The sequence below is a fragment of the Eschrichtius robustus genome, chromosome 19 (assembly GCF_028021215.1).
Source record: "Eschrichtius robustus isolate mEscRob2 chromosome 19, mEscRob2.pri, whole genome shotgun sequence".
Lineage (NCBI taxonomy): Eukaryota > Metazoa > Chordata > Mammalia > Artiodactyla > Eschrichtiidae > Eschrichtius > Eschrichtius robustus.
In genome coordinates, this window is record NC_090842.1 from 65,044,743 (window position 1) to 65,069,431 (window position 24,689).

A 24,689-nucleotide genomic window follows, 5' to 3' on the forward strand; every position below is an offset into this window, starting at 1 on the left:
TCTCACAAACACATCATCTTTTAACACACTGTGACTTGTAATGATTCTGCAGTATATAATATCTCAGGTTAACCTCAGACAACTAAAGACTTGTTTATTCCGAGTATGCATTCTCTGATGTGTGGTCTGTTGAAAAAACTGCTGAAAAACTCAACAAATTCATTACATTTGTAAGAATTCCCCCAAACGTGAGTTTTTTTGTTAAACGCTGAGAATGCACTGATTTATGAAGAGTTTTCCACGTATACACTTTATAACCTGTATGAATTCTCTCATTACACCAAACTTACTGGATGTATCCATATTTACAACATTCGTAACATTTGAAATCTTGTTCTCCAACATAAATCCTGTGTTCCACAGTTTTGTTCTTCAGTTACAAGCCTTAGCACGCATATTGCTTTCTGTGGTTTCTCTTAAAGATGTGTATTCTAAAGTTCAGTGCACGGGAGGCCTGGATAAAGCCTCGATTCACATTTCCATGGCTTCTCTTCAATATGGACTCTCTGCTGCTCCCTAATACTTGAACTCAACGTAAAGGTTTTGCACACCCATTGCATTTGGGAGTTATCGCTCCAGTATGCTGGGTAAAACATACTGTGATGTTTGGGTAAAATCCTTGCCACACACGTTACATTTGTGCGGTTTCTCTCCAAGATAAATATTCTGGCATTTAAGTACGAGTAAGCAATATATTAAATTTTGACATATTCATTGCATTTTAAAGAATGAAGTATTTGATGATCCCTGAGTTTAAGGCACAACCTAAAAGCTTTGCAAAATTCAGTACATTTGTAACATTCTGTCCAGTGCAGACTACCTGATTATTGGTGTGATGTGAGCCATGAGAACAGATTTCTCACATTCATGGCACTGGTGAGGATTCTTTCCAGAATGCATTATCAACGGCCTGACCACATTACATACATGTATCTGGGCTCTATCCAGTATGAATATTCTCAGGAAGCCTAAGATGTGAACAGCTGCTAAAAGCATTACAACCTTCATTATATTTTTAAGGGCTCTCACCAGTATACGTCAGCTGATGGCAAGTTAGGCCTGAAAGCACACTTAAGAACTTACCACACTCATTACATTTCTCACCGTTCCTTCCAATATGAATTCTGTCATGGATCATAAGGTAAGCATTTTGACTAAACACTTTGAGACACTCACTGCATTTGTAATATAACACTCCAGTATGAATTATCTGATCCTAAGTGAGGCTTACACACATAAAAGCTTTGCCACACTCGTGATATTTGTAGAGTTTCTCTTCTACTTTGAGATTTAAAGACCTTCCCACATATATCACACTTACACAATTTCTCTCAGGTATGGATTTTCTGATGTTTAGTGAGGGTTGAGACCTCAGTAAAGGCTCTTCCACACTGAAAACATTTGAAAGGTCTCTCTACGATATGTACTCTCTGATGACTTGTAAGGTGTGAATTTCGACTGAAGACCTTGCCACACTCATCACATCTGAAAGGTTTCTCTCCGGTATGAACTCTCCAATGAAGTTGAAGATGCGCTTTTTGACTAAAGGCCTTTCTACACTCATTACATGTGTAAGGTTTCTCTCCAGTATGAATTCTCTGATGCTTTGCAAGAGTTGCCTTTTCACTGAAGACCTTGCCGCACTCATTACATTTGTAAGGTTTCTCTCCGGTGTGAATCCTCTGATGAGTTGAGAGGTGTGAACTGTAACTGAACAGCTTGCCGCACTCGTTACATCTGTAAGGTTTCTCTCCAGTATGAACTCTCCGATGATCTGCAAGGTTTGATTTTCGACTAAAGACACTGCCACATACATCACATTTATATAATTTCTTTCCTGTATGAATTATCTTATGCCTACTGAGGTTTGAGTAGCGATTAAAGGTTTTGCCACACTCGTTACATTTGAAAGGTTTCTCCCCAGTATGAATTCTCTGATGATTTGCAAGGGCCGTTTTTTGACTGAAGACCTTGCCGCACTCACTACACTTGTAAGATTTCTTTCCCGTATGAATGCTCTCATGAACTGCAAGGTGTGAATTTGTACTAAAGCCCTTGACACATACATCACATTTATGTAATATCTCTTCTGAACAGATTATCTGATGCTTCCTGACAATTGAGCCATGACTAAAGGTTTTCCCACACTCAGTACATTTAAAAACTCTTTCCCTGTGTGTTTTCTGATCTTGTGTCAGTACTAAAGGATGCATAAAATCATTCCCATATACATTAGAAACGTTAGTTTGGACACTAGGAGGAATTCTTTGAAGTGGTGAAAATGAGAAACTATTGTTGATGGACCTCTCAACTTCATTACATTCAGAAATTAACCTGTCAGTTTGAAATACCTGCAGTTTACCCTGAAAGTTTAATCCAAGCCTATTTCTAATGGGCTTGATTCCTGCATCCCTTCTACCATGTGGATCTATCCTATCAGTGAGATTTCCATTATGGGTTATAGGCATTCCTTTGTAATTTCTTTCTTCATCTCTCCAATGACACTCAAAGTCATACATATTTTCCTGGATTTCCGTGAGGTAAAAATGTTTGATTTCACGACTTTTAGATCTTCCCAAGATCACTCTTTGAAATACTTCTCCTGCATCACTGTTCCCTTTGGGTTGTAATTGCTTGACCACATGTATTGGACAGATATCTACAAGACATAAAGAGCCATAGGGATAAATTCAAAATTAACTGTTTCATGCTGAATATATGATATTACACCAAAAGTAATACTTATACCAAACACAGTTGTAAAACTTCCCAACTATGCATTTTTTAAATTTTTTTTCATTTTTTAAAAATTTTGAAATTTCCCAACTATGATCTTAAAATTATTAGAAACACTAAAGCAATAGAATTGTTTACTAAAAAAAGAGTTATAAAATATAATTCAAATTGATTTTAGAGGAGACTACTTGCAAACCCTCTATGACAAAAACACTCATACAGGAAAAACTGATGTCAGTTCTCAAAAGAACGCAATTTTTCCACCATGACTCCAAAGCACGTACCAATTAACAGTAAACATACTGCTGTCTCTAACTGAGAAAAATACATTATACTATAGATATATTCTGCATACCTGGTGTACATAAATAAACGTTAATGAACACACAATATACTGTAATGCTAAAAAATCCAAAACAAGCTTATCTAATAATATGTCACTGTTTAGAATTATAAAACATATATACCATAGAGAAAAAGAATTCAATAGAACAGATTTTATGAAAACAAAACATTTTTCTAAATATCTTCTACAAAATGACATACCCACAACAGGCATTCTGCAATATTAATAAGTAAAAAAAACTTATAGAAATAATGAAAGATTTCAAAAAAATTACTAGATACAACATCAACATGCAAAAACCAACTGGGTTTCTAAACATTAAAAATGAACAATCAAAGCAATTCAATTTACAATAGAATCAAAAAAAAAGAATACTTAAACGTAACATTATACAAGAAGGGAAGGATTTATAACTACTGCAAAATAAAGACTTCTGAAACATATTAGAGAAGACACAAATAAATGCAAAGATACCCCAAGTTCATGGATTTGAAGTTGATATTGTCAAGATGTCAAAATAGCCAAAGTTATCAGGATATTCAAAATAATCCCTAGTGTAATCCCAAATCCCAATACCGCTTTGCTGAAGAAACAGATGAATCAATCCTACAATTCCCGTGGAATTTCAGGAGACAATGAATAGCAAAAACAAGCTTGAAAACAAAGTCAGACAATTCACATTTCTTTATTTCAAAACTTTTTCCAAAGCTACACTAATCAAAGCAGTATGGTAGTGGCATAAAAACAGAGGGACCTGTGGAACACAAGAGATTCAGAAAAAAACTTTCGTATATAAGGTCAAATGATGTTCCGCAAGGTTGTCAAGACCACATAATGGGGGAAGGGCAGTCTATGGAACAAAAGGGGTTGAGAAAACTGGATATCCACATGCAGAAGAATTTAGTTGGACCATTATTGTATTAACTCAAAATGCTTCAAAGATCTAAACCTAAGTCCCTAGTGAATAAAACTCCTACAAGTAAATTTACAAAACAAGATTCTTAACATTGGATTCACCAATGATTTATCAGATGTAACAGCAAAAGCTCAGGCCAACAAACTAAAAACAGATAAATTGGACTACATCATAACTATTAACTACTCTGCACTAAACCATACTCAGCAGAGTGAAAAAACAATGTACGGTATAATACAAAATATTTGTAAATCATATATTCAATAATAGTTTAACATCAAGAATATTTATTTAATAAATAAATTTGTTTTTTTTTTTAAAAAAAAGAAAGACCCCAAAATTCCAACTATAGTTTGTGACAAGGAGAGACTCTCCATTGCCAAATGCCTGGAAGCTATCCTGCCATTTTCCAGTGATGTAGTGACATTCAGAGCCAAAGTATCTTGCAGAGAAAATAAGATTTGTGCTACTTCCAACTTGACAACTGACACCCTATATCCTCCAGTTAGAATTTGTTCTCAACCAAAAATAATATATTTTTCTTTGGTAAGTGATCTTGGGACTTCCCTTGTGGCACAGTGGTTAAGAATCCGCCTGCCAATGCAGGGGACACGGGTTCGAGCCCTGGGCCGGGAAGATCCCACATGCCGCAGAGCAACTAAGCCCGTGTGCCACAACTACTGAGCCCACGTGCCACAGCTACTGAAGCCCATGCACCCAGAGCCCGTGCTCCGTAACAAGAGAAGCCACCGCGATGAGAAGCCCACGCACCACAACAGAGTAGCCCCCGCTTGCCGCAACTAGAGAAAGCCCACGCACAGCGACGAAGACCCAATGCAGCCAAAAAAAAAAAAAAAAAAAAAAATTAAATAGCAGCCGGTATTTTCCATCTTCTGATTATATCTTCCAACTACAACAGACATGAAACCAGGATAGGGTCAGGGGTTAGACACTAGAGGCATCAGCTTTGATCTATATGGACTAAGAACTGAGCATCCAATAGAATCAAGTCCATAAAGAGAGAAGAGGGGGCAAGACAACCCAGTAACACAGCCCGCATTATGCTCCTCAAAGTCAAGCGACAACCAGTTCACAGCAGTCAGATGTGGCGTGTTGTGGACCCTGATGAAGACCTTGCCTTTGTCTCTATAGAAGCTGCAGCACCACTAGAGGGTGAAAGAATACATTTCACATTTGGAAGGATAAAGTGATAACTCGGGTAGAAGAAAAGTCTCCTCTGAGAGTTTAATAAAGAAACTTTGGTTTTCCCGAAGAACTCTCCACCATGAGAAGAGTTTCCCAAGCACTATTAATGTTGTGGCTTCCTCTCTGCCCTGAGATCCCACCTGTGTTCACACTTTTGATACATTCCCACCCCTTTGTTTTTTTTGCTGTTTTCGCACCACTCACCAGAGCCCTGGGCTCTTCCTCTTGCTCCAAAAATGGAGATAATGTTCAGATCAGAAAAAGAAATTTCTGCTTATCAGAACAAAGAAATGTAAATTGGTGTGGCTTTTCCAAAATCACAGCTCTTTGTTCAGCTGAGGAATGAGGACATTACAGGTGGGTCAGGAAAAATATTTCACAAATTCATCCACCTCCTCCTTCTAAATGCATCGGGAACAGTGTAATACATGTATCTTAACACTCTTCCAAGAAATAGTCAGTCAAAGCCACAAGGCAGAAGACAAGAAATTGGATATCTTTTAAAAGTTTGCCATTGAGCTTTATACATAATTAAGCTCTTGAACAACCCCTAATGTAACATGAAACGGGCAGATCATCTGAAGAAAAGGTCAGTTTAAACTCGTGATGCCACATCATGTCTGTGTCAACACGGCTTTCAGATCACATAACGAAAACAGGGCCTCCCAAGAAGCACACAGGGAAAAATGCAAAACACGCAAGGGGAGATTCCCAACTTCTAGAGGGAAGTTATCCTCACCCAGGGAGACCAGGTTCCTGCAGGTCTCCAACATCACGTCCCTGTACAAGGCCCTCTGACCAGGGTCCAGGCATTCCCACTCCTCCTGAGAGAACTCAATGACCACATCCTTGAAGGTCAACCATTCCTGAAATGAAAATACATTTCAACAACGGGTCACGAGAAGAGTTATCTTCATACAAAATGGAAAGATGAGAGAGGGGTAAGGATCGATTTGGTTCAAGTATATGTTCTGAAAGATCTGTGTTAAGGTATTTGAAGCAAATACTGTGTCCCTTATTTTAAATTCTTATGCTTTTTCATAAGAGATTATCATATCATCCAATAAGTATGGATTTGTCATCTTTGTGGAGAATCCATAAAACATATATAAATAATACTAAACAACAGGTTGTCTATGCAGAAGTGTCAGATACTACGTTCTAAACATTGAGTGATATTCAATATTTAAATAAGTTACACTATGAGTGGTGGCTTCAAGATGACAAAGTCCACAATGGCTTTAAAGAAAACTCAAAATCTTCAATTATGATAATGACAGAAACAGCAATGACTAAAAGTGTTTGAATACTTCCTATAGACAAAACATTACTCAAAATAAGTACTTTACAAGCACGAACTTCTTATCAATATAACAGCTCATTCGAGAAAGATATGTTCACATCTTACACAGCAGAAAACTGTGTCAGAGACACCAAGAGAAACTCGAACCAAGTCAGGAAGCTAAGCAATGACACAGCAAGCACCTGAACTCAGGTGGTTGAGCCCTGGAATTGAAGCTTAAAAATCAGTTAAGTAAAGGAGAGCATTAAAAGTACACTGACACTTTGTTATAAAGCAGAAGCTAACACACCACTGTAAAGCAATTATACTCCAATAAAGATGTTTAAAAAAAAAAAAAAAAGTACATTGACAGATCCCTGAGTAAAGCCTGAAAGACATCCAAGGTGAATGACATGGAATAGCATGAAAGGTCATTATAGATGTGGGCACACAAGCACATACACATAAAATGTTAGCAATCTTACTACTATTTAAACCATTAACATGATGGTGTAGAAAAAATTCAAGGCCACGGAATATATATATATATATACATACACATATATATTTTTTTATTCCTTGGTTAGGGCATTTACTACTTTTACTTTGGATTGCAGACACTTGCTTATGTATATGTACCTTAAATCATTAAAACAAGGATTCAAATCTGTTTCATCTCTTCATGTCTTCTATTACTTAAATACGTCTTTTTTTTTTATTAGTTATCCATTTTATACATATTAATGTATATATATCAATCCCAATCACCCAATTCATCCCACCACCAAGGCCACGGAATATATTGAAGATATAATTTCAACTGCAAAAAGATATATACTTTTGAAATCATGTCTTCTATCTAAATGAATGGCTTGCACATCCATGGCACCCATCACACATGTCAACACTAAATCAACTGGAATGAGAAGACTTATCTCTTTACATATTTCAGGACAATTTTTTTTATCATCGGTTTTTTTGTTTTCCACTAACAAAACACTGACACAAAATTAGAGAAGTTTAGTGTTATACACTATTTTCACAGATTAAGAAAATTATCACAGTGGTAAAGTTAAAAACTTCTTGGAGAATTAAAAATCATGACAAAAAAAGCGTATGGAAAAAATACATTGTTATTAAGCAAGAACATTTCACCAAATGTCATGAAAAGTAAACACTTGATACGTATCCTCTGTAATTACAGTGAAATGAAGGGGGCTGGCCAGGGCACCAGCCTTTCACCACTGCTCAGTGTGCCTGAGCGGGGACCACTGGAGGAAGTAACAGGAGGAAAAACGAAGACCAGGTGTAAGAGACACAGAGAGGGTGTGTCAGACAGCTGGAAATGTGAACATTCACACATCAGATGAGACGGAAAAGCTAAAGGTGAAAGAAAGGAAAAAGATATTCCATGCTAAAGAGAGCAGGCGTGAGTATATTATATCACACAAAGCAAAGGCAAAAACTGACAGAAGGCACAAAGGATATTATACAATCTTAAAACGAGTCAATTCACCAAGAAGATGTAACAGTTATAAATATATGTATACATTAGAGCTTCCCCCCAAATGAAGCAAACGTTAACAGAAATCAAGAGGAAAACAGGGACTTCCCTGCTGGCGCAGTGGTTAAGAATCCGCCTGCCAATGCAGGGGGCACGGGTTTGAGCCCTGGTCCGAGAAGATCCCACATGCCGCGGAGCAACTAAGCCCATGCGCCACAACTACCGAGCCTGTGCTCTAGAGCCTGCAAGCCACAACTACTGAGCCCGTGTGCCACAACTGAAGCCCGCACGCCTAGAGCCCATGCTCCACAACAAGAGAAGCCACCGCAGTGAGAAGCCCACACACCGCAACGAAGAGTAGCCCCTGCTTGCCGCAACTAGAGAAACCCCACACGCAGCAACAAAGACCCAACAGAGCCAAAAATAAATTAATTAAAAAAAAAAAAAGACGGAAACAGCAGCACAGTAACAATATGACACTTCAACACCCCCATTTTACTTGAAGGCTATAATAAAAGAGAAATCTACACGGCTAAACCGTTACAACAAAAAGGGAAAAGATCTCCACTCAAGAATTTTTTACATCTCAATGAAGCAGAAAGAGAACAAACTGAATCCAACTTTGGCAGAACAAAAGAGTTAAATAACAAAGATTCAGATCCTGCAAACCCACTCCTGGGCATATATCTGGAGGAAACCATAATTCGAAAAGATACATGCACCCCAATGTTCACTGCAGCACTATTTACAATACCCAAGACATGTAAGCAACCTAAATGTCCATCAACAGATGAATGGATAAAGAAGATGTGGTGTATGTGTGTGTATATATATATATATACACACACACACACATATATATACATATATATACACACACAATGGAATATTACTCAGCCATAAAAACAAATGAAATAATGCCATTTGCAGCAAAATGGATGGACCCAGAGATTATCATACTAAGTGAAGTAAGCCAGACAGAGAAAGACAAATATATCACTTATATGTGAAACTGAAGGAAAGAAGATACAATTGAACTTATATATGAAACAGAAATAGACCCACAGACACAGTAAAGAAAGTTAGGGGTGACCAAAGCAGAAGGGAGGGGCATAAATTAGGATTTGGTATTAACACATACACACTATTTTGTATAAAATAGATAGCCAACAAGGACCTACTATATAGCACACGGAACCATACTCAGTATTTTGTAATAACCTATAAGGGGAAAGGATCTGAAAAAGAATATATATAAAATTGAGTCATTTTGTTGTACACCCAAAACTAACCAAACACTGTAAATCAACAATACTTCATATAGGGATATATGTATAGCTGATTCACTTTGTTATAAAGCAGAAACTAACACACCATTGTAAAGCAATTATACTCCAATAAAGATGTTAAAGAAAAGAATACTTCAGTAAAAAATTGCTAAGTTGTTCAACATCACTAATTATTAAAGAAATGCAAATCAAAACTACAATGAGCTATCACCTCACACCAGTCAAAATGGCTACCATCAAAAAACCCACAAACAAGTGGAGAGAAGGGGACATTCCTGCACTGCTGGTGGGAATGTAAATTGGTAGAGCCATTGTGGAGAAGACTATGGAGGTCCCTTAAAAAAAAACAAAAATAGAGCTATCATATGACACTGCATTCCCACTCCTGGGTATATATCCAGAGAAAAACATGGTCCAAAAGGATACATGCACCCCAGGGTTCACAGCAGCACTGTTCACAAGAGCCAAGGCATGGAAGCAACCTAAATATCCATCAACAGAATAATGGATAAAGAAGATGTGGTACGGGGCTTCCCTGGTGGCGCAACGGTTAAGAATCCGCCTGCCAATGCAGGGGACACGGGTTCGAGCCCTGGTCCGGGAAGATCCCACATGCCACAGGGCAACTAAGCCCATGCGCCACAACTACTGAGGCTGCGCTCTAGAGCCTGCAAGCCACAACTACTGAGCTCACGTGCCACAACTACTGAAGCCTGTGCGCCTAGAGCCCGTGCTCCGCAACAAGAGAAGCCACCGCAATGAGAAGCCCGCGCACTGCAATGAAGAGTAGTCCCCACTCACCGCACCTAGAGAAAGCCCGCGTGCAGCAACAAAGACCCAAGGCAGCCAAAAATAAATAATAAAATAAAATTAAAATAAAGAAAATGTGGTACATATATACAATGGAATATTACTCAGCCATTAAAAAGAATGAATTAATGCCATTTGCAGCAACATGGATAGACCTAGAGATTGTCATACTAACTGAAGTTAAGTCAGACGGAGAAAGAAATATCGTATGATATCACTCATATGCGGAATCTAAAAAGAAATGATACGGAGCTCTGGTACCCTGAGTCAGAATAGCTCCACAAGTGATGGAGGGCGATCTGTTTCCAGCCAAAGCAGCAGCAGCATTCCCTCTCTCGTAACAACGGTAGGGTCTGGAAAAATTTCTGAACCAGAAGCTCCAGATAAACATGATTCAGCATCCTTTGTTTCTTCGTTGTTGAAATCCAGTGTGAACAGTCACGTGACCCAATCCACCGATTCCAGAGAACGAAGTGGATCACCGAAAAAGAGGGCTTTGGAAGGCTCTTCAGTCTCAGACTCTCAAAGCACCTCAGAGATTGAGGTGCCCTTGTTGGGCTCCTCAGGAAGCTCAGAAGTAGAGTTGCCACTGTTGTATTCTAAACCTTAGAACCTATTCTAAACCTAGAGACAGCTTCAAGCGGTTAACCTCCAAAACCAGCTCAGAGGCAAGTGTTTCGTCATCCATTTCTAAAAACAGTTCCTCATCAGGCACATCTTTACTAACCCCCAAGAGCACCACCTCAGCAAACACGATGCTGACTTCCAAAAGCACTTCGCAGGCAGCTGCATCAGTGTTAGCTTCCAAGAACAGCTCCCAGACCAGCGGCTCTCTGGTTTCCAAAAGCACTTCCATAGCAAGTGTGTCCCAGCTGGCTTCTAAGAGTAGTTCTCAGACCAGCACGTCACAGCTGCGTTCTAAAAGTACTTCGCAATCGAGCGAGAGTTCTGGCAGATTCTCTTGTTGCAAGTTAACCAATGAAGATGTGAAACAGAAGCAGCCTTCTGTCAACAGACTGTACAAAATGGTGGCATGGAAGTTGGTGGTCGTTGGTGACATCAGTCCCAGCATGAATCATGGAGAGCTCCTAAACGCAGCTATCAAGGCTCTGAAAGCAACACTGGATGTGTCTCTTGTCCCGCTAATAGAACTGGCAGATCTGCCTCAAAATAAGAGCTCTCAAGAAAGTATTGTTTGTGAATTGAAATGTAAGCCTGTGTATTTGGGCACTGGCTGTGGAAAAAGCAAAGAAAACGCAAAAGCAGTTGCATCAAGAGAAGCCTGGAAGTTATTTCTCAAGAAAAAGATGGTGGTAAAAATATGTAAAAGGAAATACAGAGGCAGTGAAATCGAAGACTTAGTACTCCTCGATGAAGAGTCAAGGCCTGTAAACTTACCTCCAGCATTAAAACATCCTCAAGAATTACTGTAATATGTCCAAAATATCCCTGCATACAATATCTGGTATTTGAAGAGAAAAACTTGCTTACTTTTGTATAATATGAAACACAGGCTTTCACAAATTTTGTATTGCTTTTTTCCAGTTTTGCAGAAAATTTACATTCTAGTTCTCTTCACACAGTGGAAGTTGTAAATAATTTGTGAATGACAGTATACATTAAAAGGTTTATGCATTAACAGCATACCAGTATGCTGTTTTATTTGCTGAAGAAAATACTGTCTTCTATTTTTAATGACACATTAGGTACGATGTGTAGTTCTGTAGTCTTAATTTTTGTACTACTTTGAATTTGGTGAAAATGTATTGTCTACCATGCTTTTATTTTTCTAGCTGAATAATCCTTCACATCAAAGAAAAGGAGACCATAGTATTTGAATGTCTGAAAGTCTGTGAAGCTTAAGGTTTTAAGAATGTTGCCCATAATGTTGAACATGTCTGTTAAAGAATAAAAGAGAAAAATAGTTGCCTCAGACTAAACAAAAAAAGAAATCCAAAGATACAAATAAATCTATACTCATAGACTGGAAGTCTCAAAACTCTTGAAATGTCCAAACAAACGACCCAAACTGTTCTACATATTTAATGCAACCACTATCAAAATTACAATGGCAATTCTTGCAGAAACAGAAAAAACACAGGCCAGACATCATAGAAACTCAAGGGACCGCAAATTGCCAAAACACTCTTGAATAAGAAGGATGGAGGCCACCCTTTAATTTTCAAAACATATTATAAAGTAATCAAGATGGTATGGTACTGGCATAAACACAGATATATAAACCAATGGAACAGAAGAGAAGGCTCAGAAATGATCCTTTGTATATATTTAAAATCTACTGATACTAAAGATGCTAAGACTAGACAGTGGAAAAAAGACAGCTGCCATTAACAAATGGTGCTGGGAGGGCTTCCCTGGTGGTGCAGTGGTTAAGAACCTGCCTGCCAATGCAGGGGACATGGGTTTGAGCCCTGGTCCAGGAAGATCCCACATACTGCAGAGCGACTAAGCCCATGTGCCACAACTAATGAGCCTGTGCTCTAGAGCCCACGAGCCACAACTACTGAGCTGGCGTGCCACATGCCTGGAGCCCATGCTCCACGACAACAGAAGCCCGTGCACCGCAACAAAGAGTAGCCCCCGCTCGCCACAACTAGGGAGACGCCTGCGTGCAGCAATGAAGACCCAACGCAACCAAAACTAAATAAATAAATAAATAAAATTTATAGCAAAACAAAACAAATGGTGCTGGGAAACTGGATACCTATGTGATAAACAATGAAGAGGAAACCTTACCTTCATCAAACGTAAAAATTTCTCTGTGCCAAAGAACAAAACCAGCACAGCGAAAATACAAAATCTGAAGAATGAAGGTGATGAAAGTGATTTAAGGAATTTCCACCTCTCAGACATTTAGACTGATTTCACAGTTTGAAATAGATGATGGAATAAAACACCCTCTATCACTGATGTCTGGTTCTGAATTTTTCATTCCATTCCCCATCATTAAGATTCTGAAGTCAGTGACTCACTCATTTAACTTCAATTGCCTTAGAAAAAGTCAGAACAAATTTCCCCTTGTTGGTCTACTCCCAGATTTTACCAGGTATTGGGCACCTAATAACTGACTTTCATGTGCAGTTTCTTTATCCTGGTTTACAGAGAGTAGACAATCCATCCAGATGGGGCCCAAAACAATCCCTCCCACCCAGTAGCACTGACACTCTGCCTGAACCTGTGCGTGTGAAGCCCTGCCCAGGACTGTACCCAGCGGAGCCTCTTCACAAGTTCCAGGTCACTGGGTCATGGGGAGATGGGATCTAAGTGGAGATGACAGGCCCTGAGGGAAGGACCCGGGTGGGTGTGAATGTACAGGTGTCAGGCAGGATACTTCAGAGTCAGAGGTTAGCGAGTCCAAAGAAGGGTATTTCAGGAAGGACAGACTGCGAATATGACTTTACCTGAGAAAGAGCCATTCCTGCCTCCTTTTCTTTCCTCTTCCTCCTCTTCCGGGCTTCTTCCTCAGACATGAGTCTTTAGAGGTCGATCTTGAAAGTGGAAAAAATGCTGTTTAATGCTTAGAAGCGACACAGCCCCTTCCTGAGTCACCACCACACACACAGGGAAGACCTCAGCATGTGGAACAGACAGTCCCCTGCGCCCACTGTCCCAGGAGGGGCTCAGGACAGTAAACTCCCACACAGAGACCAACAGGTGAGTTTTCCCACACATTCCATCATATAACACACCCCTCCTGGTGAGGCCCTCACGTACACAGCAGCAGCGGGCACCTCAGCTGGACCCGACGATCCCCTTCAGGTCACAGACCAGCCCTGGTCCATCCCCACGCAGAGCAGAGCCCCTCAGCCTCAGCCCAGCTCTCAGCCCTCAGGAACGGGGGGACTCAGAGTCATGATGCTAATGACGGATCCAAATTAGAATTAATTGGGGGCACTTTAAATATTATTGAGCTTTGGCCTCACACCGACGATCTGAAGAAGAATCCCTGGTCAGAGGGTACAAAACATGTATATGCAAAATGCCTCACCGATCTAACATGAAGCCTGGGTTGAGCACCACTCAGCAGTGGCAAGGCCAGCACAGCCCCCACTTTCTTTTTCTTTCCCAGCTTAACTGAGGTAGAATTGATGAGAAACAACCGTGTACCTGTGAGGCATACAATGTGATTATTTGATAGATGTATATTCACCGTGTAATAATTATCACAATAAAGTAGTTTACGTTTCCATCAACTTACAATTACCATTTTATTTCTGTGTAGTGAGAACACTTGAGTGTTAACGCTCAGAGCAAACTCCAAGTATATAGAAACGCAGTGTGATTAACTATAGTCTGCATGCTGTACATTAGATATACATGTGGTACTTTTTCATTTTACAACTGAACGTTTGTAACCTCTGACCAACATCTCCCCATGTACCCCACCATCCAACCCCCTCCTAATACCCTTTATACTCTATGGCCCTATGAGTAAGACATTTCTACTTTCCACATATAATATCTGTCTTTTTCTGTCATAATAATATCATAATTTATGGCTGAAATAAATTTTCTATATCCATTCACTTGTCAGACATTGTAGTTCTTTCTACATCTTGGCTGTTGTGAATAATACAGTAATGTTCATTGCAGTGCAAATATTTCCCTCGCTATAATGATTTCATTTCCCTTGGATATCTAGCCAGAGGTGGATAACATAAGTAAACTTTAAATGTTTTACATTCTAAAGCAACAAATTAAAATATCACAACTTAATCGTCCATTTCCAAAGAACTCACCCCCCATCTGTATCCAGTTTCCCCCTCTACCTGACTACTAAGTGTTTCTATTTCATTCTTTATCTATCTCCCTCTCTCTCTCTCTCTTTGTTCCCCTCTACTCTCCTGCTGTTTCTGCCCTCCTATTTATTTTATCACACCTGTCCTGCCCCACTACTCTGCAACTCGTTCCCCCTCTTGTTGCACTTTACGCCCAACTTTTGTGATTGTCCTAAATATCCATGTATTTCTGACTCTTTCTTCCTCCATCTCTGCTCCCTCTCTGCCCTCCAGATTACACTCCTTCTATTCCTGTTACACCCCCACTCTACGGCACCCCAGACGGCTGTGCTTCCTTCCTGCTCTGTCTTCCTCTGCTCTTCTAATCAACACCTGTCCTCTCTGTTTCTCTCCCAGGACCACGATGCTCCGAAGGCCTTACTTCTAACTCTTTTATCCCCTCCCCCCCTCTGTGACGTGCTCTCACCACTGCTGTCCCTCCTGTTACACCTGACGCAGGGCCCCTGTCCCCACGTTGCTCTCCAATCCCAGGAGATCACACTCCTTTATTCACTTCTCTATTTTATCCACCCGCTACCTTAAGAGCTAAATCTGTTTCACTTTACTATCCCTTTGAGAACAATTTCCAGAGAGATGAACTTGTGACGGAAGAATACTGGCTGTCACACGGCTGGCCCAGGTCACTCCCCGCCCCCCACGCCGGGTGAGGGGAAGGGCTGACTACGAAGGGGAGGCCGGGGGAGCCGAAGGACCGGCCTGAGGAGGAGGCGAGGACAGAGGCGCTGGGAGGGAGGGAGGGAGGGGGTCTCCGGAGAGGGGCGGGTTCTGCAGAACCCCAGGACCGGGGAGAGGACGCGGCCCCTCCGGGAGCGGGGCGGCCGGCGCTGCCCTCTGGGGGGCGGGGAGAGAGAGCGAAGCTGGGGGCGCGCGAATCCACCTCGCAGAAGGCGACTTCACAAGGCGCAGGCGGAAGTAATAAAGGATTGTAAGCAGGAAAATGTCGCGAAAGGCGGTGTCTCAGTGGACCGAAGGCCGAAAAGCAAAGGGCAAGGACCAACCTCACAGCAATTTCAAACCCAGAAGAAATTAATACTCGACCTGTAACGGCGACTTCTGGATTTACCTGGGGCGGACGGCGGGCGCTGGGCTGTTACGCCCGCAGAACCTCGGAGACCCTAAAGATGGAGTAAGGGGGTCCGCGCAGCACAGACTGAACACTAGAAGGAAAACTTAAGCTCAGCTGCGCGACCTTCACTCTCAGGTCTCCGCTTCCGCTTCCGTAAGAAACTGCGCACGAGGGACGTACTTAAGAGGCGAGGCTTCTAGGCGGGACTTGGGCGGAGCGCTGAAGGTGAGGGGCGGGGCGAGGAGAGTCCAGGTCTGAGCCCGAGAGCCCGAAAGGCGGGACAGGGGGTAGGGGGGCCGTCAGGGAATGGTGCTTCCCAGTACTTTGAAACCCCTTAAGTTACTGGCTGTTAACAGATTTCAGGTAAAAGCTTACAGCTTTGGGGACCAGTTATGTTGGAAACTACGATGTTTCCTCCTAACAAGCAGAAAATGATTTTAATAAAAAATTGTTTTTGCCAGCATGTTGCTCACAAGTCCTGCTCCTGAGGCTCAAGCAATTAAGTGGTTGGGAACTTGGGTCTCCAAGTGGTAGCTGTGGGGGCAGTCGTTGGATGTGGAACATTTCCTGCAATTAGTATTAATTTAAGCAGTTTAAAAAAACAAGAGCTTGACTTGTCTCTGTATTACAAACTAGAATAAAAAATACAAAACTCTGGGACTTCCCTGCTGGCGCAGTGGTTAAGAATCCGACTGCCAATGCAGGGGACACGGGTTCGAGCCCTGGTCCAGGAAGATCCCACATGCCGCAGAGCAACTAAGCCTGTGCGCCACAACTACTGAGCCTGCGCTCTAGAGCCCACGGGCCGCGACTACTGAAGCCCACATGCCACAACTACTGAAGCCCGTGCTCCTAGAGCCTGTGCTCTGCAGCAAGAGAAGCCACCACAACGAGAAGCCCACGCTCCACAATAAAGAGTAGCTCCCACTCGCTGCAACTAGAGAAAGCCTGCGCACAGCAAGAAGACCCAACGCAGCCAAAAATAAATAATAAGTAAACAAATAAATAATAAATAAATAAATAAATACAAAACTCTCCCTGGGGAGAATGGGCCATTTCATACTGACACCCTGCAGAACAACTTGTCCTTTCTGTTCCTTATTCAGCCAGGAGGCCAACTCAACACTGCTCAGTTCCAGAGACTCAGGGACAAAACCCAGGGTCTGAGACTGGAGGACTAAGGTATGTGATAACTTCTGTCAGTAATGATTACTTTACTTTTTTAAAAATTTTTCTTTTTTAATTTTTTTTTTTTTCCTCTGGAACATCAAGTTTATTAGCTAGAATTGGAAGAACCAAGGAGTTCTTGGAACAAGAACTATCCCCCTCCCCCACCAACACGGAAGACAGAAGAGTAGGGGAGGGGAGACGTGCCCCAGGAATGACAGTCCAGTCTCTCAAGTTTCACCCAGGTGGGGGTTGAGGGGCAGACCTGCAGCCACGGTGGCCTCACTTTCGGTCGCCCGGGCTGCTCCGGACCATCCTCTGAGCTGGCCAGGGTCTTGGATACGATGCTTCTGAAGGCCGTGCAGAGAACACACTCCTCTTCCCCTGCACCGGGCCCCAGGGAGCGCGGCGGCCTGACCTTCCTGCCTCGGTCATCCATGGGGTTCACATGGGCTCACTTTATTATGACGCCTCATGCTGGGCAGCTTGCAACAAAGATGTTTCAAAATAAAGTTCCAGATTCTCCCAGCCACTCCTTGCTTTTTCTGGCTCTGGCCAGAGAGAGTGGATGAGGACACACTCTCAGGCTGCCCAGCGTGGGAGGACCTTCCAGTGTTGGACACACCCAGGGGGCAGCTGCTTCCCTCTGGGGCTCCAATCCTGCTGCTGCTGGAGGTGGATGTCCCAGTGCCACACTGGGGGGCTGGGCTGGGGGTGGCAGTCCTCGCCTCCAGGCTGGGTGGGGGACAGGCAGACTCACCGGTCTTCTGCCCTGCCTGCTGGTCTTCCTGCAGCTGCACATTTTTTCTGTGGTAGAGCCACCTGGTTTGCAGGGAGGACACCACAGGGCTTGGAGAAGGCTCAAGTTCACTGCCACAGAGGTCCCCGCAAGAGAAGGGCTTCAGAGTTATGATGGAGACCTCCACCTTGGGTTTCTTGGAGCTCACACTGCCTGTCCCAGTGTCCTGGATCTGGTCGCAAGTCAAGCCCGGAGTCCTCACCATTGTCACCTCCAGGTCCTCTTCACAGGGTGGCTGGAGTGGCTCCTTCTGGCCCATGTTGACCCATGGATGCCTCATGAGGTCAGGTAAGGTGCCTCTGTCACTGGGGTTGAGGGCAATCATTTTTTGTAACAGATCCCTTATCTTCAAAGACAGGTAAGGTGGGATGGGGTATTGCCCTTGTAGGATTTGCTTCCGCAGCTCCTGGAAGTCTTTTCCCACAAAGGGCCGGGACCCAGTTACCGTGGTGTACAGCACTACTCCCAAGCTCCACACGTCCACCGCAGGGCCGCTGTAGCTCTGCCCCAGGAAGAGTTCCGGGGCAGCATAAGGGTGTGTGCCGCAGATCGTGTCCAGTTGGACAGTGCCATCACACTTGTTGCTGAGGCCAAAGTCTGTAAGTTTGATATTCATGTTGGAATCAAAGAGGAGGCTCAGTGGCTTCGGGTCCCAATGCACGATGCCCCTCCGGTGGCAGTGCTGCAGGGCGGAGACCAGCTGCTGGAACGGGCCTCGGGCCTCCGCCTCTGTCATACGGCCATGGGTCTTCAAATAGCGGGACATGTCCCCCCCACTGAGGTACTCCATCACCACGAAAAATGTCTCCTCTGTGTCAATCACCCCCAGCAGTTTTACAATATTGGGGTGATTCAGAGCCTTCAGACTGCACACTTCCCGGAAAAGTGCCTGGACACTTGAGAAGCTCTGACGCCTTTTCTTTATGACCTTCGCAGCCACCTGTGTCCCGGTCAGAATGTGCCGGGCCAACTTCACTTTACCGAAGGTGCCTTCACCAGTGGTGTGGAGGATCTCGAAGTCATCAATATGAGCCGCCTTGCCAGCAGATTTGGCTGTGAGGCCCTGCATCCTGGTGATCTGCTAACTACACTGACTGACAGCACTACCTAGCAACGCTAACTACGCTAACTAACAATGCTAACTGTACTAACAGGGCTAAGTATGCTGTCTCTACTAACAACGCTAACTACGCTAACTGTACCAACAGCGCTAACTAGTACTAACTGCACTAACTATGCTAATCAAGTATTAACTATACCAACAATACTCACTATGCTAACTGTACAAAGAACAATGACACAAATAAAAAAGAGTAGAGAAAAGAGAAACGAAAATCAACAAAATGGCAGAAACAAGGAAAACACAAGCTAACTGTAGGTCCAAGGCCGTCAGGTCACCAAAAGCAGCTTCCTGGGCTCTAAGGACCAAAAACCTGGGCCCACCTTTCTCTTTCATAGGGCTTTGTGAAGTACATCACAATGGTGCACTCTGAGGTCAGAGCAAGAAATGGACCCATCACCGCTGGGGATACACCACAGCGGTTTTCTCACTTTTTGAGTTCAAGGCCCCTTTACACTTAGGAAAAAGGATCCCAAAGAAATTTTTCTTTACGTGTGTTATTAGATATTGGTATTCACTTTGTTATAAATAAAAATCTGCAGGATACTTCAGTGGCCTTTTTATTTCTAGTTTGAAAATGTGTAATAATTTTAGAGACCTCATAATGTCTACACTTGAAATGTTCAATTCCTTTTCCTTAAATTCTGGTCTCAAAATAACGTTGCAACTTAACTGACTTCACGATACTATACAAAATGTTCTGTTGCATAAGACATGATACGGTACATTATGAAAGTCTATGAAGCTGAGAGAAGGTTTGCCAGGAAGGTCATTGAGCAGATTTCTCATCAGGAGCCTCGGAGGCTTGTACTTCAATGTACTTGAAGTGTTGAAGGAAAGAAACCGTCAACCAAGAATCCTATATCTAGCAAAACTTTCCTTCGAAAATGAGAGAGAAATCAAGACATTCCCAGTTAATCAAGAGTTGAGAGAGTTCTTAACCACCAGACACGCCTGCCACAGGGAGTTCTTCAGGTTGGAGTCAAGGACCCTGGACAGTAGCTCAAAGCCTTATGAAGAAATAAAGACCCCTGGTAAAAGTAGACAGACGGGCGACGAGAAAAGCTAGTACTGTTGTAACTTTGGTTTGTAGCTCCACTTTTTGTCTTCTATTTGATTTAAGAGACTAATATATAATAAAACACACACATAAAAATCAAAAAAAAAAATCACCTCTTCACCTAGAAAAGTTACTTCACCCCCACTTTAGCCTAACTTTGGGAATTCCCATCAACAACATTCTTCTTTCCACTGTAGGAAGCAACGCTGCCAGAAGCTATGGCAAGCAGAGCCTCTTCTAAAATGCCTCTGATGACTGCAGCAACATGGATGCAACTAGAGATTATTAAGTGAAGTAAGTCAGAAAGAGAAAGACAAATACCATGTGATACCACTTACATGTGGAATCTAAACTATGGCACAAATGAACCTATCTATGAAACAGCAACAGACTCACAGACATAGAGAACAGACTTGTGGTTGCCAAGGAGGAGGGGGGTGGGAGAGGGAAGGGCTGGGAGTGTGGCATTAGCAGATGTAAACTATTATATATAGGAGGGATAAACAACAAGGTCCTACTCTACAGCACAGGGAACTAGAGTCAATATCCTGTGATAAACTGTAATGGAAAAGAATGTCTATATGTGTATAACCGAGTCACTTTGCCATACAGCAGATTGGCACAAGATTGTAAATCAACTATACGTCAATAAAAACAATAAAACAAAAAATGCCTCTGATGATGTACACAGCCCCTGCTCCTGCTGACTACCTCTCTGCAGCACCCAACACTGTGAAACCCCGCCCCCAGCTGAGGTCACTCCAGTCCTGTGTCTCCTTCCTTTGTCCTCTGTCTCCTCTTTTTTAATTTTTAAATTAAAAACATTTTTACTAACCACTGCTTTAAAAAGAGCAATACATTTTCAAAAACTGATATAAATTACACTGTTCTTTTGTTACTGAGTCTAAGCTCCTACTGCTTGCCACATGACAGGCCAATGATCAAAAGACGAGTTGTTGGGACAAGGAGTAGCGACTTTATTCAGAAAGCCAGCAAACCAAGAAGATGGTGGGCTCATGCCCCCCAGAGGACCATCTTGCCTGAGTCAGAATTCAGGCTCCTTTTATACTAAAAGGGGAGGCAGTAAAGTCAAACACTTCCTGGTTCCCATCAGCCTCCAGAGGGGGAATGTGTTAATTTCTTCCTCCCTGCAGTCATTCACAGGTGGATCTGGTCAGGAGGTTTCCTTTGAGCTAAACAAAGGTATTTTAGCTTAACGCTCATGACCTGGGAGGCAGGGTTCCCAGAGATGGGCCATTATGTATAATTTAAGCTTCTAGGCAACATGCCTTCAGGGATGAACTTGTCATGGAATACAAAGTGTTCTTCCCTATTACAATTCCCCACTGTCAATTTCCATCCCACAGTCTTGTGGGAAAAGGAATGAAGACCCTTCTGCTGAACGGAGGTGAGGAATATTCCTTAGAATCTTTAGTTAGTCCTTTTTATCTACAACTATTTAAACCTGATGAAACCTCTTAGCAGTTTCTTGTCTAATTCGTAACTGAACTTGGGGTTTTGGTTCCAGTTTAATACATATACTAAATTCTGGTGCTATTTCTTTGGACACAATTAAACAAATTGGTTGCCCCTTCTCCAATGGGCGATGGCGATGGAATTCCCGTCTACTTCGGTTGGATGGGCAGACCTGTTGGAGGTAAACTCATGAATAAATAGTGCCCACAGTTTTAATGTGATTGGCCACCACTAGGTCTTTAGCATTTATAGATTCTCCTGCCTGGGCACACACCTGCAATGGCCTGCCATACAATATTCTAAAGGGGCTTAATTTAAGCCTGCTTCTGGGAGCCACTGATCCATAGCAGGGCAACTGGCAAGGCCTTATCCCAAGTTCAATGTCTCCTGACATGTTTTAGCGACGTTCCTTTTTAATGTATGATTCATTTTCTTGGTTTTTCCTGTTGATTATGGTCTCCAGGATGAATGTAGTTTTAATGCCTTCTTCCAAATCAGGGGATAATATCCCTTAGAAGGGCTTTAACCACTTCAGAGATTTTCTGTCTGTGGGATATGCTTCCACCCATCCTGAAAAAGTGTCCACACAAACACTAGCAGGTTATCTGAAATTTCTTGCAGTTCAAGGCATTTGAGGAAAGTCTGTTTTTCAGTCCTGGGTGGGGGCAGTTTCCTGTGTTGAGTCCCCGTCTGTGGAGGTCTGACAGCAGTCTTTGGGTTATTTTTAAGACCCTGCGGGAAAGAGCTCCGTCTCCTTTCCAGGGATTTTCATGAGCCCCATCTGTAGGCTTAAAGCGTGTTCTGGTGGGACTCTGATGTCAAGCTATCCTGGTGGAAAAACTTCAGGGTGAGGTCTATCAGAAAGTTAATCAGCTCATTCCCCACTGTCAACTTCACCCCCGACTTCTGTGGGGAATTAGGTGCCTCAAGTCCAAGGGAGCCCCTGGGCCTCTTCATTCAGTGTTCCTCCCTTTCTACCATATGAGAGGTTCTTGTCTTTTATTGTTCTTCTGTTTTAGCCGAGGGCAATCTTCTCCAGCGTTCCCCCTCCCTCCTGTAAGCACACTGTTCCTTCCCCAGTGGGCGCTCACCTCTCTTCAGGTTACTCACCTTCCGGGAATCCAATGCCACTGCCAAAAGAGTGGCGTGTCGTTTTGCATCTTCATTTTTCTGTTGTTGTTCCCTGTTGAACACTTTAAAAGCAACATCTACCAATTGAGGAGGGTTCATTCCAAATGTACCATCTAATTTTTGCAACTTTCTCCTGATATCGGAGGCACTTTGCCCCAAAAGCTCAAATGTACCATTCTAATATTTTCAGGGGCCTCAGGATCTGCATTAGTATGACGTCTGTAGGCCTGATAAATCCTTTCCAAAATTTCAGAGAGGTCTTCATTTGTTTTGCTGAATTTCTTGACTGCTGCTCAAACGCTTTTGCTTTGGTTTCCCTTTGCAAGGCCCTGCCAAGGTGCGCTAATGAGTAGTGCTCTAATGAGGGCCTTCTTCCCTCACTGGGGGGGGGGTGGGGGGGGGGTGGTCCCACTTTGGTTCAGCTGTGGGTGCTTCCAAGTGGGCTTCAGGTGTAGGGGATCCTCCCTATAAGGAGGGCTGCGATCTTATGAGGACTGCAATCTTTCCAATTAAACAAGCCTGAGAAACCCAGCCGACTATTCATTTGCATTTAGGCCCCCTGTGAGATAACGGCGTAAGGGAAACTGCCCGTCCGGGATATGGCTCCTGGTCCAAATTGGGTGCCCTGTCGGGTCTTAGATGGCAATACCAGACCAAGTCCCCGTACCCCTGAAACTAAACACAGGATTTTCTAACTGACCCCTATAAGGAGGGGAAGTCCTGGGCCTCAGTGTAAGGAATAGGGGCTGGATGGGAACGGAAAGTGGTGGAAGGGGTGGCATAATTGCCAGAGCAGCTGGGACACCTGGCTCGGCCAGAGGAGTTAAGGTTTGGAGCAACATAGCCTCGCTCTCATTCCCTGCCTTTTCGTACCTTCCCTGATAATAGTACCAATCCTTGCGCATAAAGGATGTCATCATTCTTCCCTGCTTTTTCACAAAATAGCTATAGAGTCATTCAACAGCCACTGTAAAACTATAGATAACAATTGATCATATAACCATTAAAAGGGTGAATTTCTTTTTAAGAGGGTATTAAATCATTTATTGATTACACATGATAATGGATGATACACAAGCTTCATTCCCATCTATAACTTTACCTGGTACCATAATTCAATTTAGATATATTGCACAGGATGTGCCAACAATCATATTTTTTTTTTTGAATTTCTTTAAAAAAAAATTGTATGATATCTAACAACGGGGCCAGGTTACCAATGGTTGTCACCCCTGTGGGGAATCCATAACAAAGTGCCTTGGAAAGTTCCACGTTAATTTGGATGGGGAGGCCGCGGTGGGGCTGGAAGGGAAAAGAAGTTTCAGGGTGCTGGGAATAATTTGAGTAGGGTGAGTCATTTACTCACCGGGCTCTGATTTAGGTGTGAAGGACATTGTCTGGCTGAGTCCTAAGCGGAGGATAAAGCTGGCTTAGGGGGCAGAACATGGCATTTGAAAATGATGGGGGTGAAAGTTTTTATTGGAATCCTCAGTGCAAGAGAGAAGAGGCAGAAATGATCACATAATTTCTAAGGTGCTTCCTTGGTTGCCATCTCTCAAGGCCGTGTATCATCTGGCCCTGCCCTCTGTTCAGGGTAATCTCTTTTTTTAAATTTATTTATTTATTTATTTATTTATTTCACACACACACACACACACACACACACACACACACACACACACACACACTGTATTTTATTTTTACAAGAGATAAATAGACTGACACCAAGCATTGTACATGGATGACCACAACAAAAGCAACAATGATTGCAATTACCAAACATGAAACACACTCATACTATGTCATAATATTGACATTCAGTCCAGTAATCCTCCACTGTAACAGCTCCTTTACTTTGCAGTGAAAATTGATTTGTATATTCTTTGCCTCTGAGTCCTTGTGGGATTTTTTTTTTAATTGAAACAGAAAGTCACAAAAATTATACTCATCCTCATCGGTTC

General features: G+C 42.6%; 3 protein-coding genes across 3 annotated transcripts; 1 reads left to right on the forward strand and 2 right to left on the reverse strand.

The window, feature by feature from the left end:
• Positions 1-1,082: 1,082 nt before the first annotated feature.
• Positions 1,083-16,115, reverse strand: LOC137753011 (zinc finger protein 836-like). The gene is made up of 5 exons (XM_068527962.1): positions 15,948-16,115; positions 14,099-14,217; positions 13,512-13,598; positions 5,944-6,070; positions 1,083-2,659 (listed from the first exon to the last, which is right to left on the reverse strand). Exons 3-5 carry the CDS (start codon positions 13,578-13,580, stop codon positions 1,332-1,334), a joined length of 1,524 nt encoding a protein of 507 aa, XP_068384063.1. The 5' UTR covers positions 13,581-13,598; positions 14,099-14,217; positions 15,948-16,115; the 3' UTR covers positions 1,083-1,331.
• Positions 10,331-11,531, forward strand: LOC137753544 (CDKN2A-interacting protein-like). The gene is given in 2 exon segments (XM_068528794.1): positions 10,331-10,695; positions 10,697-11,531. Coding segments are annotated over 2 exon segments (1,191 nt in total). The 3' UTR covers positions 11,523-11,531.
• LOC137752481 (serine/threonine-protein kinase MARK2-like) lies at positions 15,530-19,010 on the reverse strand. Its single transcript, XM_068527173.1, has 5 exons — positions 17,683-19,010; positions 17,429-17,564; positions 16,145-16,229; positions 15,973-16,024; positions 15,530-15,740 (listed from the first exon to the last, which is right to left on the reverse strand). The coding sequence occupies exons 1-5, from the start codon at positions 19,008-19,010 to the stop codon at positions 15,530-15,532; spliced, it is 1,812 nt and encodes a 603-aa protein (XP_068383274.1).
• Between the last annotated feature and the right edge of the window lie 5,679 nt (positions 19,011-24,689).